A 13,847-nucleotide genomic window follows, 5' to 3' on the forward strand; every position below is an offset into this window, starting at 1 on the left:
ACCCCCAGTACCTCTCAAATAATTTATATACCTCATCCATCAGCCCCAACCCCCCCCCACACACACAGATACATCCGTCCATCCTCCCACCTTGGCTTTCACACACAATCATCCAAAGTGGCAATATAAGAATGAATTTATAAAAAAAGAAAAAGGTCGAAAAACAGAAAGGAGAGAAATCACAGTAAGAGAGTGCGCAGTATCTTTGTGATCAGCAATCAAAGAAAATTTGGTTCCTTAACAAAAACACAAAAAAAAACACAGAAAGAATGTTTTATTTTATTTTACAGAGTATCTTTAATTAAATTTAATGTGTTTCTGGACTGTACATAGAAGGTATCGGCACTTGCACTGTATAAATATATATGATACATCTCCTGTGGGTGTGCATCGACATACCAAACACCTCTTAGTACAATGAATGAATAGACAAAACATAAACAGACACAAGCATGATTCGCAATATCATTGAGAAATGGAAAATAACAGAAATAAATGTACAATCAGAATTGAATTCAGTATTGAAATATAAAACACAATTTCCTTCACCAATACTGAATATAACAATATCTTTTCTTAATTTCCCCTTATAATGGAGAGAACTATAGATCTGAGAGAGACGATTTAAAGAGGAAATAAAACAGAAGCACAACAAATACATCATAATAATGTGTGATTTTTTTTTATCATGAAATACACAAGACAAATTATCATTTTCTTTCCCCGTCATCCTGCATAAAGGTGTTTGTTTAAGGCATGGCAACCTTTCTGGAGTGAAATCGAAATTCAAACATTAATAAATGACATTAATGTAAGTTTCCTGGAAAATTCCCATTCATCTCCACGTAACATTGGTGCAGGGTTTTGTCTCCTTGTTGTTCTTGTTTGGTTTCTTTACTCATCACAAGTTATGGAGTGTGTCATCACAACTCCACCTGCATTATGAAATACATCAGAACAAATTCTTCACAATCTGGGCTCCGTAACACAAAGGTTTGCGATGGATTGCAAATATGAAAGAAGCGCACTGATTGGTCCCTGGTCAGCATTTTAAACCGAATGCGCGTGTAAAATTGATATTGATTGGTCAGTTCATTTAGCGATTGATCGCTAATCTTTGTGTTACGGAGCCCGGGGTATCATTTCATGAAGACTTGCTATGATAACAAATCTACTATCAACCAATCAGATCGAAGGATTTCAGTAGCTTGAAATCGTTATTGCAAATTTGCTATTACAACAAGTTTTATGAAACCTGCCCCAGATGTGAAATTATCATACCCACAAAACCATGCCCTTCATCGCAGGTACGTAGGGAAGGACAAAAATGATCAAAAAACCAAAAGGGCAATGGAATCTGATTAATGCAACAAGTTTGGCAATGCTATTATTTTCAGTAAAAACATACCAGCAACTTCGTCTCCTGTAGAAGGTACAAATAAGGTTCTTTCAATTTTTGAGTTGATGAGAACTCCCTGAGAAATACACGTATACATGTGAGTTAATACCCCATCTCTGGAACAAAAAAGGATCAAGTCCAATTTGAAAGAAAATAAATACATTTTGGGGTATAGATACAACAGATTCCATTGCCTCTATGTGTGTATTGTGAGCTAACATTGACTGATGTGGACAGTAAAACAATGCCCAAACTTGGTAAAATACACGTAACAGTACAATTATTTCATTAGTGTGCTAAAACTATACACAGCAGTATCGTGCTCCAAATCACACATTTAAATAGAGTCAAAGTCTTCCATTTTGTCTGTTACATTACACTACTGATACATGCTAAAGAACTTTCTCCAAGTCTGTTTATTGACAGGGTATCCTAATAGCACTAAAACTGCAAGAAGCTCAGAAAAAAAATGTAAAAGTAGAAAGAAAATAGCAAGCATGTTACACAGTATAAAATTGAATATATTCAACAAATGTACAAATATAGTTGCGAGAAAAAGAAAAAAAAAGTCAGGATCCTTAACATAGGTACACACATATATATATAACACATACACATATATATATCTATATACCTATATAAAGCCTGAATTATGATATCCCTGAAATAACTCTCTCCAGTGAAACATCATATAACTTTTGTCATCACACATTACAACATGGGAAACAAAAGCATGCATAATACAAAAAAAGGCTCAGGTATTAATCTTAAACATATAGCATTTAGTCCCTGAGATACAATTAGGAAGGGATTATCAGAGAGAGAGGGGGCTCCCCTTAGGGTCCCTCGACACCTGCCCCTCACAAAATAGTGTTTTTTTTTATCTTATCATGCACTTTACAAATGATTTTCTCTCAATACACAATCACTGGTTAATAGTAAATACTAGTTCACTCTATACACACCGCTCTATCTACTCGTTCTACAATAATCTAACTTCCTAAAATGGATCATTAAATAGCCCATTCCCAACATAATTAAACCTGCCATTCAGTGATTTCTTCCAATATTTATAACAAGTACCAAATTCCTGAAGCTACACAGATGATAGTTTTTTTCCAAAACGGCCCACATGGCAAATCTTTGAGGATTCCTTGAGTATCATAAATATTTTTTAATATATAATTTTTGAAGGATGTCTTTTTTGGACTGTTTTTACAAGTAGAATAGCTTTCTAAAATGCATGTTTTCCCTCTAGACAATTCAAGAAGTAAAAATATTTCAGAAAAAAACCAAACCAAATGAATGCTTTATTCAAAACATTATCTTAGGGTTCTTTAAATGTTAGTATTTCCTCTTCGTTAAGCATTTTAAGATCAGCTATGAAACACTCTGGCCCTAGTTGTAAGTATACCCTAACTACTGAGATTGACAATTAGGGTCAAGTCCATCTCAACAAGAAGTTTATTTGAGTGAAAATACAAAATCAAACAAGCATCAAGAAAGGTATGATAGCTTTAAGTCTCTAAACTTCCAAATGTCACAACCTTCTCATTTTTACACCTGAAATCAATGAAATATATGGTGCTATTCTTGTCAATTTTTTGTTACTCTGTATTCATTTGTCATTGGGGGAGTACTTGGATTAGTTTTATTAAAAGTCTCAGTATGTTTAGTTGTGGCTTCTTTTTTTTTAGTGTCTCTCAGCTTCGGATCCACTAATCCCACAAACTTGATCAATTGTTAACTGGTTATTTTTAACAGCTCATCCCCCTTAAATTCTTAAGAATATTATTGCAATTACTCAGTCATTGTGGTAGTACTGAAATCACAAAAACACCATCCTCGTTGAAACTACATATTTTTTCTGCTTTCCCTTGAGAAAGTTTGTCAACCATTCCAACCATCATCACTACAAATCAATAATCCCTTTATGCATGATATGGGAGGTAATGCCCAATTATTAATATTTTAAAATGGCTGAATGGTCTATATACTGAAAACAATTTGTTTGAAATCCAATCTGTGACTGGCTTTACCTACACAATGGGTTATATGAACAATTAATCATCATGAGATGGAAAACTTGAAAGCAAGTTTATACTGGCCATGGTTATAACATTGAATATGGCTGTGAAAATATACAAGGCTTGTTGATCAATATTGAGCAGTATGCAATCCATCTTATTAACTATTTAACAAGTAGTTATTCATTACTTACTTGAGCTTTTCCTTCAAAAAAAATTATATAATATGCGAAAAAGACAACATGTACACTTTCTTGCGTTAACATTTTATTTCAATAGATTTTGCAGCATTTAAAACAAAACCCTTAGGTATAATCCATTAAAAAAATGTGATCTTGATTTGAATCTGTTCTTCTTTTCATACACTTCCAACAGAAGTACAAACATTATTATGTTTTTAGATGTACTTTGAGATCTGTTATATACCATAGGGCTCACATTCTAAACATACCAGATAGGTTATACATCAATTACTAATGCTAATATAATACTATACAATCTTATGACTTCATTTCACTAAAACATACATTGTGCTTGAAGCGAGAGCAAACAGTTCTATAATACACATGTACACATCCATCCAACCATGACACTGTTTGGTGAGAGATAATGTCACAATTACAATGGAGAAAAAAAACAATCATCTTTCCTGAAATACCCCACAATGCCATGACCAGAATGAGTCTAGAAAAAAGAGAAGAACAGCAACTAGAAAAAAAATGCATGTTGACAAAAAACAAACAAACTTATATTCCCTGCAGAAGTCCACAATACACCTACTATTCTTCCTTTTCATACAATCTCATACCTCTAAGTTTTAAAGGATAAACAAAATAAAATGCACTCAATTTACACTACGGTGGCCGAGAGATACAGGCCTAATAATGGTCAACCAGAATCTCTCATATTTCAAATAGTTAGTGAGGTAGATTTTCAACAAATATCAAATATTTACATAGGCTACAACAAGTACCCTCATTCATTAAAATCTCATTTACCAATAACATAGCAATATCATAATCTCATAAAATTGACAAATCACAAGAGAATATATTAGTTTGATGTGATTCATTTAAGTGAGGTGAAAATATTTAACATTTCTAAACACAGAATGAAGAGTAAACTATGTGTACAATTAAACCGACCACCTGTTTTCAAATCTTGATAAATAATGTAGTACAGAAACTTGAAAAAATATCACTTTGTCTTCATTAAAAAAAAGGAAAAACCAATGATTTGATGATGGTTCTTATGGAAATTTCATATCTACTTTGTGCAACATACTCGTAAGTTATGTTTCCTCCAAAATATATGAAATCATTTTATAACTGTTCCATACATATGGCTTAATAGAGATGTGATACAAACAGTGAGGTAATTTAGACATATAATGCACTTTCCATTTCCAAACTTTCTTCATTTTTCAGTCATTGCAAATTTACAATTGAGGTAAAAGTGCTAATAACCTCTTTCATAAATGAAATGATAATGTGGAACTTTAGAAGATGTGTTCGAAAAACTGCACAATGCCGCCAACATAATATTTGTATTGCCTTAATTCCTTTATTTATTTATTTATTAAGTTTTTAATACATTTCAACACTTGTCAAATGAAAATCATTTTTGTTTGCTTTGAAGTGATTTACTTACTTTTTCTTCTTCATTGAAGCATTAGTCTTTAAAGGATTGTGATCATAAATTCAAAGTGACTATAAAACAGAAGGGTTAATTATTTGTCTTTAATATCTAAGTAAAGCCAGATATGAGGTAGCATTCTTATGTACACAGCACATTCAACACCAGGAAAACAAAATAAGAAATAAAAACCAAAAAATTAAACTTACAAATACATTAATACACCTGTATTTTTTCATGGTTTGGACATATATGAACATTAGTACTACATGAGTGATAGTGGTTATATAATCAGTATGGAACTATAATGAATTCCTGATTGTATAGTGTTATCACACTTTCACAAAACATCCAGGTACCTATAAAAAAAAATGCCCCAACCCCCCAAAAAAACCCCCACAAATAAATAAAAATGTTTAAATTGGATACCATGTTAGAGAAACTTGAGTGCTGTCAACATTAAATTGCTCTTTTTTAAAATCATATATACTAAGTAGAGATAAGAGAGGATCTTTTTTTTAATTTGGGTATCTCTAGGTTCTATTTCAGAAGATATGATGATATTTCCCTGAGTTAAATTCACTAATTGCAATTGACTAAATGATGCCAGCTAATTCATCAGGTAAAACAGCGTACAATTCCCTATACAAGAGATTGGGTGTGATATTCCTTGATCATTAATGATCATATACCTTGTCAAAAAAAGGATTCCACTACTTGAAAACTAATGCGTATAGGGGAAATGTGAACTCTTAAAATAGCTAAAATGAGCACAACTCTGATGTGTTTATTCTCTTGCTGCAGTTAAAATAAATGACAGATCAAAACACAAAAAGGATTATTATGAGCTAGAACTAAATATTTCAAGAGGGTGGGTGGGCTTGAATTAAACTCATTGGAAATCACCTCATCTTCAAGCTAATTATTAGCTTTGGTAAATTCATCGTCAAATGAAGATCTCATCTAAAGAAATGCATAAAGTACCTAAACTTTGAAGTTCCAAAATAACAATATCTTCTCTCTTTTTTTTGGGCGGGGGAGGGGAATGAAATTACTTTTATATGCATGAAATGAGGGGACAATTTTCATGAACATCTCTGATATTAGCTAATCCTGTAATGATATTTGAAAGCCTTCATTAAGGGAAATAACACTGCTTACAGAACGAGGCCTGAATGTGATCAAAATGGTGGAATTCACTACAGGGAAACATAATAATTGTCAGACATAAATGAGTCCAATATAATCTTTACCAAATCTTTACCACAATTTGTCAGTATATAGCTCCATTATTTTCTGTGCAAAAGATACCCAGATCACCAAAACCAACTTAAAATACCATGAAGGGAAATATCTTCATTTTTTTTTACATTAATCAGCGACCCATTTTATGATTGTTTTTGTTGTTATACGCTAGGTATCTTTTCTGAGCGTCAAGATGATATGATCTTGTTCTGAAAAATTAGAAAGGCTGGCCTGTATATATATATATATATATATATGTAGTTGCTTTCAGAGACCAATCAACACTAAATGGATCTAGATCTAATGGACCATTCCAATAGACAGGTCCAGTATGAATTGGTCCGTGTGACTATCAGTTAGGTCTTTATATTTCAAAGTGTATAGGCATAGGACAGAGATGAGGTAGTTATTCAGTTAAGCAGTCTGATATTCCCATTGGGCAAAAGTTTTGTTCTTTATTAATCCCTGAATACATAATGGACCAGGTGATATGACAATAAATGCTTTCATAAAACTATAAAGAAGCACAAGGTTATTTAGTAATCTTTAGTATGGAGTGGGACATTTCTCCGAAATGTACATAGATTTTAGATTGATACTAAAACATATTGGGCCAAAAAAAAGTTTGGGGGAAAATAAGCAAAAAAAATAAACTATTTTTGGACAGAGAAATAGAAATGAGTTGGCAATCTGATGGAGATGTATGTGTGTGTTATGACTAAAGGTTGTAGTAGTAGCAGCAATGTGACCAACAGCATAGCTTTGATTTGAGCGCTGAAAGCTACAAGCATGACATAGAAGCAAAAGCACAGAATGAACTCTTTGATGGGAGAACAAAAGTGGTATTGGTAACAAAAAATGATGAAAAAAATCCCATTTAATCCTTTTATAATATCTCTTTTAAAGCCTACATGATTATACAGAATTGTTATTTGCACTAATAATCTACAATTTTTTGTCTACTTATTCTAGGCAGCAGAAAGAGTGCATGCAGCATAAAGAATTATTTCTGAATAAAAAATTGAAATGCAGCTAAGAAGAGAGAGCGAAAAAAAAGACAAGTAAATGGGAAACAGAGCCATTCAAATTCAGTTACTTATTATTTTTTTTACAAGTTCTATAATACACAAAACATGTACAGTGTCTCCTTTTAATCATTCAAAGTTCTCAGACAATGAATGTTATTTCCTGTTTCCCATAGAATATGCAATATGGTCAAAATAGTATCAAATTAGCTTACCAGCCGTCTTATGTCTTGAACATGAGTCGGGATTCATGTCAAAATGTTATCTAATCAATGAAATTTAGAGGAAACAACATAATTATTGATAGATATCACAAACGGGAAGTTATTTTGAGAAATTTCAGAATAAGTATTGACTAACATGACAAAAGCATGATATTCACCAAGACCCACAAACAAGTACCCGTAATCACTTTATTTGTTTAATTCTTGATTGGGATCTTGATTTTAATACCAGTCCTGCGAGTGACCAAGTGAGCTAGAAATCTTTTATTCATGTATATTTCAGTTTCTTGCAGCCTGAGATTTTTCAAAATGTACATCTTTTACAAATTAATGCAAGACAATCTGATCAACAGTGTATCGCACTAATCACGTAAGGAAAGAGGGAGTTGGTTCGATGGAAACAATATAGAATGCGAAAATTCTGTTAGAACTTATCAGGTAAAATTAGACATTGTTAGTAAGGGGGTTAATCACTGTTTCTTTTAAGAACTCAATACACAACAATGGACTTTCATTTCAGCTAACCATTTTATCTTCCCCATTACAGTCAATGATTCACTGTGACTTGTGTTGGTGACAAGGGCTATGTGATAGTTGTAATAAAATGTGATTTTATTAAATATTTTTTATTACCTTCACGCATTCCCCTAATTCCTTTACATGTACACTATTATAGAGCAGTAGATATTCAAAAGAAAAAGATTATCAATTGTGTGAGGAAAAAGAAAGAATTCATTTTAAAGTGGCGACAGGTGAAAAAAATCTATCACTGACTTGTTACTAGAGTAGCTGTTATAGAGAACTACATTTTGTCAGGGCTGCGGAGTTTCATTAAATGGTGCAAAGCTCGTTATTTTGGTAGTTGTTAACTTGTTGCTATAACAGACAAGTTCTAAAAGGATGCAAAATTATAAACATGAAGCATGTGTGTGTGTGACCTGCTTGCCTGTGCAATGTGTGAAACTGGTAAAATGACTTTTAAGAAATATGATCAACAAAGCTGTCTTTAAATGCAGAGTGCAACATGTAAACAACAAGAAGAAAGGGAGTTGGGGTGGGTAGAAATTTTCAGAGAGGGGTGGAGAGGGAAGATGAGGGGTAAAAATATATTGAGTGGAAGGAGAAAAGGAAAAGGATTACTTTTCTCATTTTTTTTTGGCAGACAGTTTGCCAGAGATCAATTCAAGACTGATCGATGACTTGAGAAGCACAATCAAAGTTTCACGAATCTGGACTCTTATTCTCACTCCAGCTGGTATAGTAGCCACAGCTTCTGATTCAAAGATGACGTTTATAAGGTCTAAACGAACCAGGATATTATTCATGAACAACCTGAGCCAATTGCGTCTTCACTGCAAATAAGCTCTTTGGCTAGCACTGATCAGGGATGGACTTAGAACCTGGCTAAAGAATTAAAGATTTCATTCGTTCAGTTAGATGATACCTACCCCCATCTCCTTATATTCTGAAGGGAAAGAGTTCCTTTACTTTTCAACTTGTAACAATTCTTTAGTTGAAGTACTTAATGCTTGATACTATACCCTGTATCCCATTTAAATGACATGTCTTAGTGATCTGAATTTGGAAGTGTGGGGGCAGTTATTAGTGGTGGAATTAAATCCTGATAAATATTCTCAATTTGGTCTGAAGTATCGTTAAGAAAAGAGACAAAAAGGGAAGAGGATGGAATGAGAAGGAAAGAAGTATGTCAGGAGCAAGGACATTGAATCATCAGGCAGGCAGGATATGAACTTGGTGTAAAAGGAGCCCCTGTGAAGCAAGCAGAGCTAAATTTATAACTATCCCCTGTACATGACCTTGCTATTATGACTGTCCATTTCCTCCAGAGTAAAAAGCCCAAGTATATAAACATGAACAAGTGAGAAGAAGGGGCCAAAGCCTGACACAAAAAACACATTGCATTATGATAGGGGATCATATTGTGTGAAAAAAAATAGAGCATGTGTAAAAGGGCTGCTCATAAAACAACCATGTTTCCAAGAGGAATTGTGAGTGAGCAGTCCTGAGCAATGAAACAGCTTCATCGCTCAGATTCAAGACTTATGCATTTTGATGAGAAAAGTATCTCCTTCATCTGGCACTGCTGATGAAGTACAATTTGAAGAATTAGGTTGAGGGATCAGATTATGGGAGAGAAGGATTATGGCAAAGCATTAGAAGAAATGTTTATCTCATCTTAATATTATGTATGCATACATTCATGGTGGCTCAGTGAGGGATTGTGTAGCAATGTATGCATGATGAGGCAATCTATACAACACTAAATTTAGGACATGAAATTAGAGTAAGCAGGGAAGCAAGAAGACTCAGGATTGCTGCTGATTGTCGCAATCTCTTGGCTCATGGAACGGTGAGCAGGAGAGAGAAAGGACAGCAAGAGATCGAGGGAGGCAGAGATGGGAGAAAAAACAGAAAATAAGTAAACCTATTAAAGATCACAGTTAATGTGCAAAACACAAAACCAGAAATGGAGCTAATGCGTAGTAATTTACAGGTACTCCTGTGATTTGATTGCTCAATAAACAGGTTTGCTAAGCTTGTTCAAATTTATGAATATCTAATTTCTATGGACTAACCCAAAATATATATATACCATAAATGGTAAACTGATATCTAGTTCGCATTACTTGTTGGTTGCTATGTCTGGCAAGCCTCTGGCATGCACTAGGGTTATCGGGTTGCTTACAAAAGTATACAAGAAAGGGATAGGTTTAGTAAATAAAGGTTTGTGAATTGCATATTTTGGCTTGATTTACAGCGGTTTTAGATCATTCATCTGCTTAATTTTTTTTCTGTGATAAGGACAGGATTTAAATTGGGAAGGAATGGGAGTTCACTATTCTTTTATATAATAGCCAAAACTTTATAAATGAATTAATATTTAAAGATATTCTTAATCTACTGACAGAAGAAAAGGGCAACTTTGGCTGTATGATACTGTAATGTTTGACTTCCATTTTGAGGTTTGTGAGTTGTTGTTATCACATTTGAGGTTGAAAGGTTTTGAGGATCATACATTCTATAATACTTGGTAGTGTGAACTCACACGATGATGAAAAGACATTCGACGGAAAACCCCCCATAAGGGTTGGTAAATATTAGAGTATCATATCTACAATATAATCTACTAATCATCACTACTACAATGAGGTATAATAACAATAATAAATGTTACAAAATTTACAATACGTATTATGAAATCCTGACTTAAAAATCACAAATATGAAAGCCTGAAACAGGCCCAAAATAGATATATACTTACTGATTTGAGGAAATAAATCCAGCTATGATTTTTGTTATCTCTAGGTACTTGGCATATAAATGTATATGTGTAGTGCACATAAGAAATATTCTCATTGGATATAAAAGTATAAAACTATAACAGTGGTTCTCCTGATAAGACTTTGCTTGAACAAAATAAAATGCAAGCACTTGTTGATTTTTTGTCTCGAATGATTTCAATACACTTGATAATACACATTTTACATGATAAAATAGACAGTAATTGCAGTTTGACAAATAAGCTTGCGCTATAAGTATAACATGGAACATTTCGACACATAATAGTCAAAAACACTTATATTTCATATATTTTGCACCCGCATCAAAAAATGTTTTAAGTTCAAAGCTCCAACACCTACTTAAAAGTAACAAAGTAATATTTTAGATATTTCATGGCTTGAAAGCATTACCTGACATGTTGGCTTCGAGTCACGTGACAAGTGAACTCTATCTTGTCCCGACAGACGTAGCCACATATGCTGCACTGGAAAGGATGCCTTGTGCCATGACAGCTCATGTGCAGAGTAAAGATGACATGATCGGTAAAGAAGGTCTCGCAGTGAGGACATTTGACAGCCTGGTGAGGGATGCCCACTGGATCACCTCCCATCCATTCCGTCTGTGCTTGGCTGTCGATCTTGCCATCTTCTTCACCACCGCTACTGCTGCTACTCTTGTTGCCCTTGTCTGCCGCCTGTGGGCCAGAGGTAGATATTTCACCATTGTTGGTCACCGCTTCACCTTCATAAATTCCTTGCTTGAAGTACCTCTGCGTGTGACCAGAGTTTTCATCTGAGTCTGGTGTCACATCACCAGGGGATCTCAGATTCTGGCCAACTCCATGAGGATACTTGTACATGTTGTGGTCATGTGGAGAGCCCGGCACGTCAACACCATTGACCATTGCCTGGTGATGGAATGCAGGCATGACCCCTTCTGCTTTGACTCCAAGAGGGTGATTAGCTTCACTGGCATATGCTGCTGCTACATGACCTTCTGTGTTGGGTACATCAGACCTGGTATCAATCCAGAGCTCTGTACCATGCTCTTGTTCTGGTGACATAACCAGCTCCCTCTTTGGAAAGGGTGTCCTCTTCCGCTTCCTGGCACCGCCCTCCTTCTTACGTCTAAAGATTGGAAAGTTGGCCCAATGAGGCGCATTTTCGTTGGGATGAAGAGGTTGAGGAGATATAGATGTATTTGAAATGACAGAGTTCATTGTATTATTGACCATGCTACCCACCAGAGAGCCAGGAGTGATGTTACCTGATCTAGAAGGGGCACTATGGTTGCTATCGCTTTCATGGACATCCCGGGAAGGTAGATGTGGTGAGGGGTTGCCCGGGAGGTCCGGTGTTTCCTGGGATGGCATTTCCTGAGGTTGACCCGTACTTGATCCTGGACTTGCCTTCTGGGGACTTAGTGTGTCTGAGGAGGCTATTTCTGAATGAGGTAGAGAAATATTTGAATGTTTTACAATCTTGCCATTGCCCATCTCCACTTCCCTTATGCTATTGTCTGAGCCATCATAGGGGTTATTTTCCTGCATGGACAATGCATGAGATAAAGAAGGGGGGCCATTATCAAAACTTCCTGAGGTATCTAAGACTGGTTTGCCTTCACTGGTATAGAGAGGGGCCTTGTACAGCCCTTCGTCTGAAGGTGAGGAGATATTATTTTGAGCACTGAAAGGCGGCGAGCTATCTTCCGTCATGGACAATGGTGGCAACGGTGCCCCATTGACATCAACATTATTATGGCGCTTACGACGATGCGCTTGAAGGTTGCATTTGTAGGGTGTCTGGTAGTGGCACTGGTCACACTTGAACTGCTTACTGGTGCCAGTGTGGACGATCAAGTGCCTCATTAGGCTGCTTCGGAAGGCACTGCTGAAGCCACAAACCAGGCACTTGTAGGGCTTCTTCCCTGAATGAACATTCATGTGCTCATTTAAGTGTGTCTTGGTAGGAGAAATGTGTGTACACAGCTTACACTGGTACACTCGTCCATGTTCAGAAAATGGTGAAAGGGCGCTTAAGGAGTTGAGACCTTCCATGGTTGGAGGGGGACCTGAGGTAGATACATGCAAGGGAATGCCTCGACTCACTTCCGGCATGAGGGGCGGGGGCAGGTCTCTTACTTTATTAATGTCTGGCATGCGACGATCAATTAAGATGGAACTCGTCATGTCGACCCTGTGGACTGCCAGATGCTGCTGTAACGTACTATGTAATGAACAACTGAAGCCGCACTCTAAACACTGGTATGGGCGCGAACCTGTATGAATGTTCATATGTTCATCGAAAGCAGCTTGTGTGGACGCAATAAACGTACAGAGTTGGCACTGGTACCCTTGACTTGGCTTACGAGGGCTTACACCAGGAGAGGTATTCTGTTGTTCTTCTGGAGGTGGTGTTCCTGTGGAATCCTCACCAAGACTGGAATGACTAGAGCTACTTCGGGATGACCCAACTGTTTGCAATCCTTCTTTGTCAGCCATTCATGATCTACTTCTTCACACTTTCCTTGGAAACAGAGATTGTAATGATAATTCTGCAAGGAGAAACATAAGAGAAAAATACATTTTTATATAGTATTATTGGTTTCATAAATAATTCATTTTAGGGTATGTAATTAAAAATAATATTGTGAAAAATATGCAATGAACAAACTTTGTACATAACTACAATAAATTTCCAAGATTGTTGACTCCTTATGTCAGGGTACAAGATGTCACGATAAATGAAGGAACATAACAGGTACTGAATTTTAAACCAGAATTACTTAATGATTGAACAGCTTATAATAATATTACTTTATTAAAATAATTTTTTAAAAGATATTTTGCAGAGGTATAGAAATATAGAATATTCTGAAAATCCCTGATCACATTTTCCAAAGATTTGATATATACGAAAAATGTTTTAGAAATAAAACAATAATGAAGACAAGAAGAATTATTGAGCAAATTCTTCCCTCACTGGCTTCA

At 35.4% G+C, this 13,847-nt stretch overlaps 1 protein-coding gene across 2 annotated transcripts in view; it reads right to left on the minus strand.

Moving 5' to 3' along the window:
• Positions 1 to 282: 282 nt before the first annotated feature.
• The window catches only part of LOC121424744 (ikaros family zinc finger protein-like), a 35,586-nt gene continuing 22,021 nt past the window's right edge, over positions 283 to 13,847 (minus strand). The window contains exons 2-3 of one of the 2 annotated variants that reach the window (XM_041620505.1): positions 11,269 to 13,411; positions 283 to 7,596 (exon numbers count right to left, since the gene is read on the minus strand). In XM_041620505.1, coding sequence (XP_041476439.1) covers positions 7,593 to 7,596; positions 11,269 to 13,358 — 2,094 coding nt within the window. In that variant the 5' untranslated portion in view covers positions 13,359 to 13,411 and the 3' untranslated portion in view covers positions 283 to 7,592. Of the gene's footprint in view, positions 13,412 to 13,847 lie in introns of both variants that reach the window. The other variant, XM_041620504.1, reaches the window with a different exon arrangement.

This window comes from Lytechinus variegatus, chromosome 12 (genome assembly GCF_018143015.1).
Source record: "Lytechinus variegatus isolate NC3 chromosome 12, Lvar_3.0, whole genome shotgun sequence".
NCBI lineage: Eukaryota > Metazoa > Echinodermata > Echinoidea > Temnopleuroida > Toxopneustidae > Lytechinus > Lytechinus variegatus.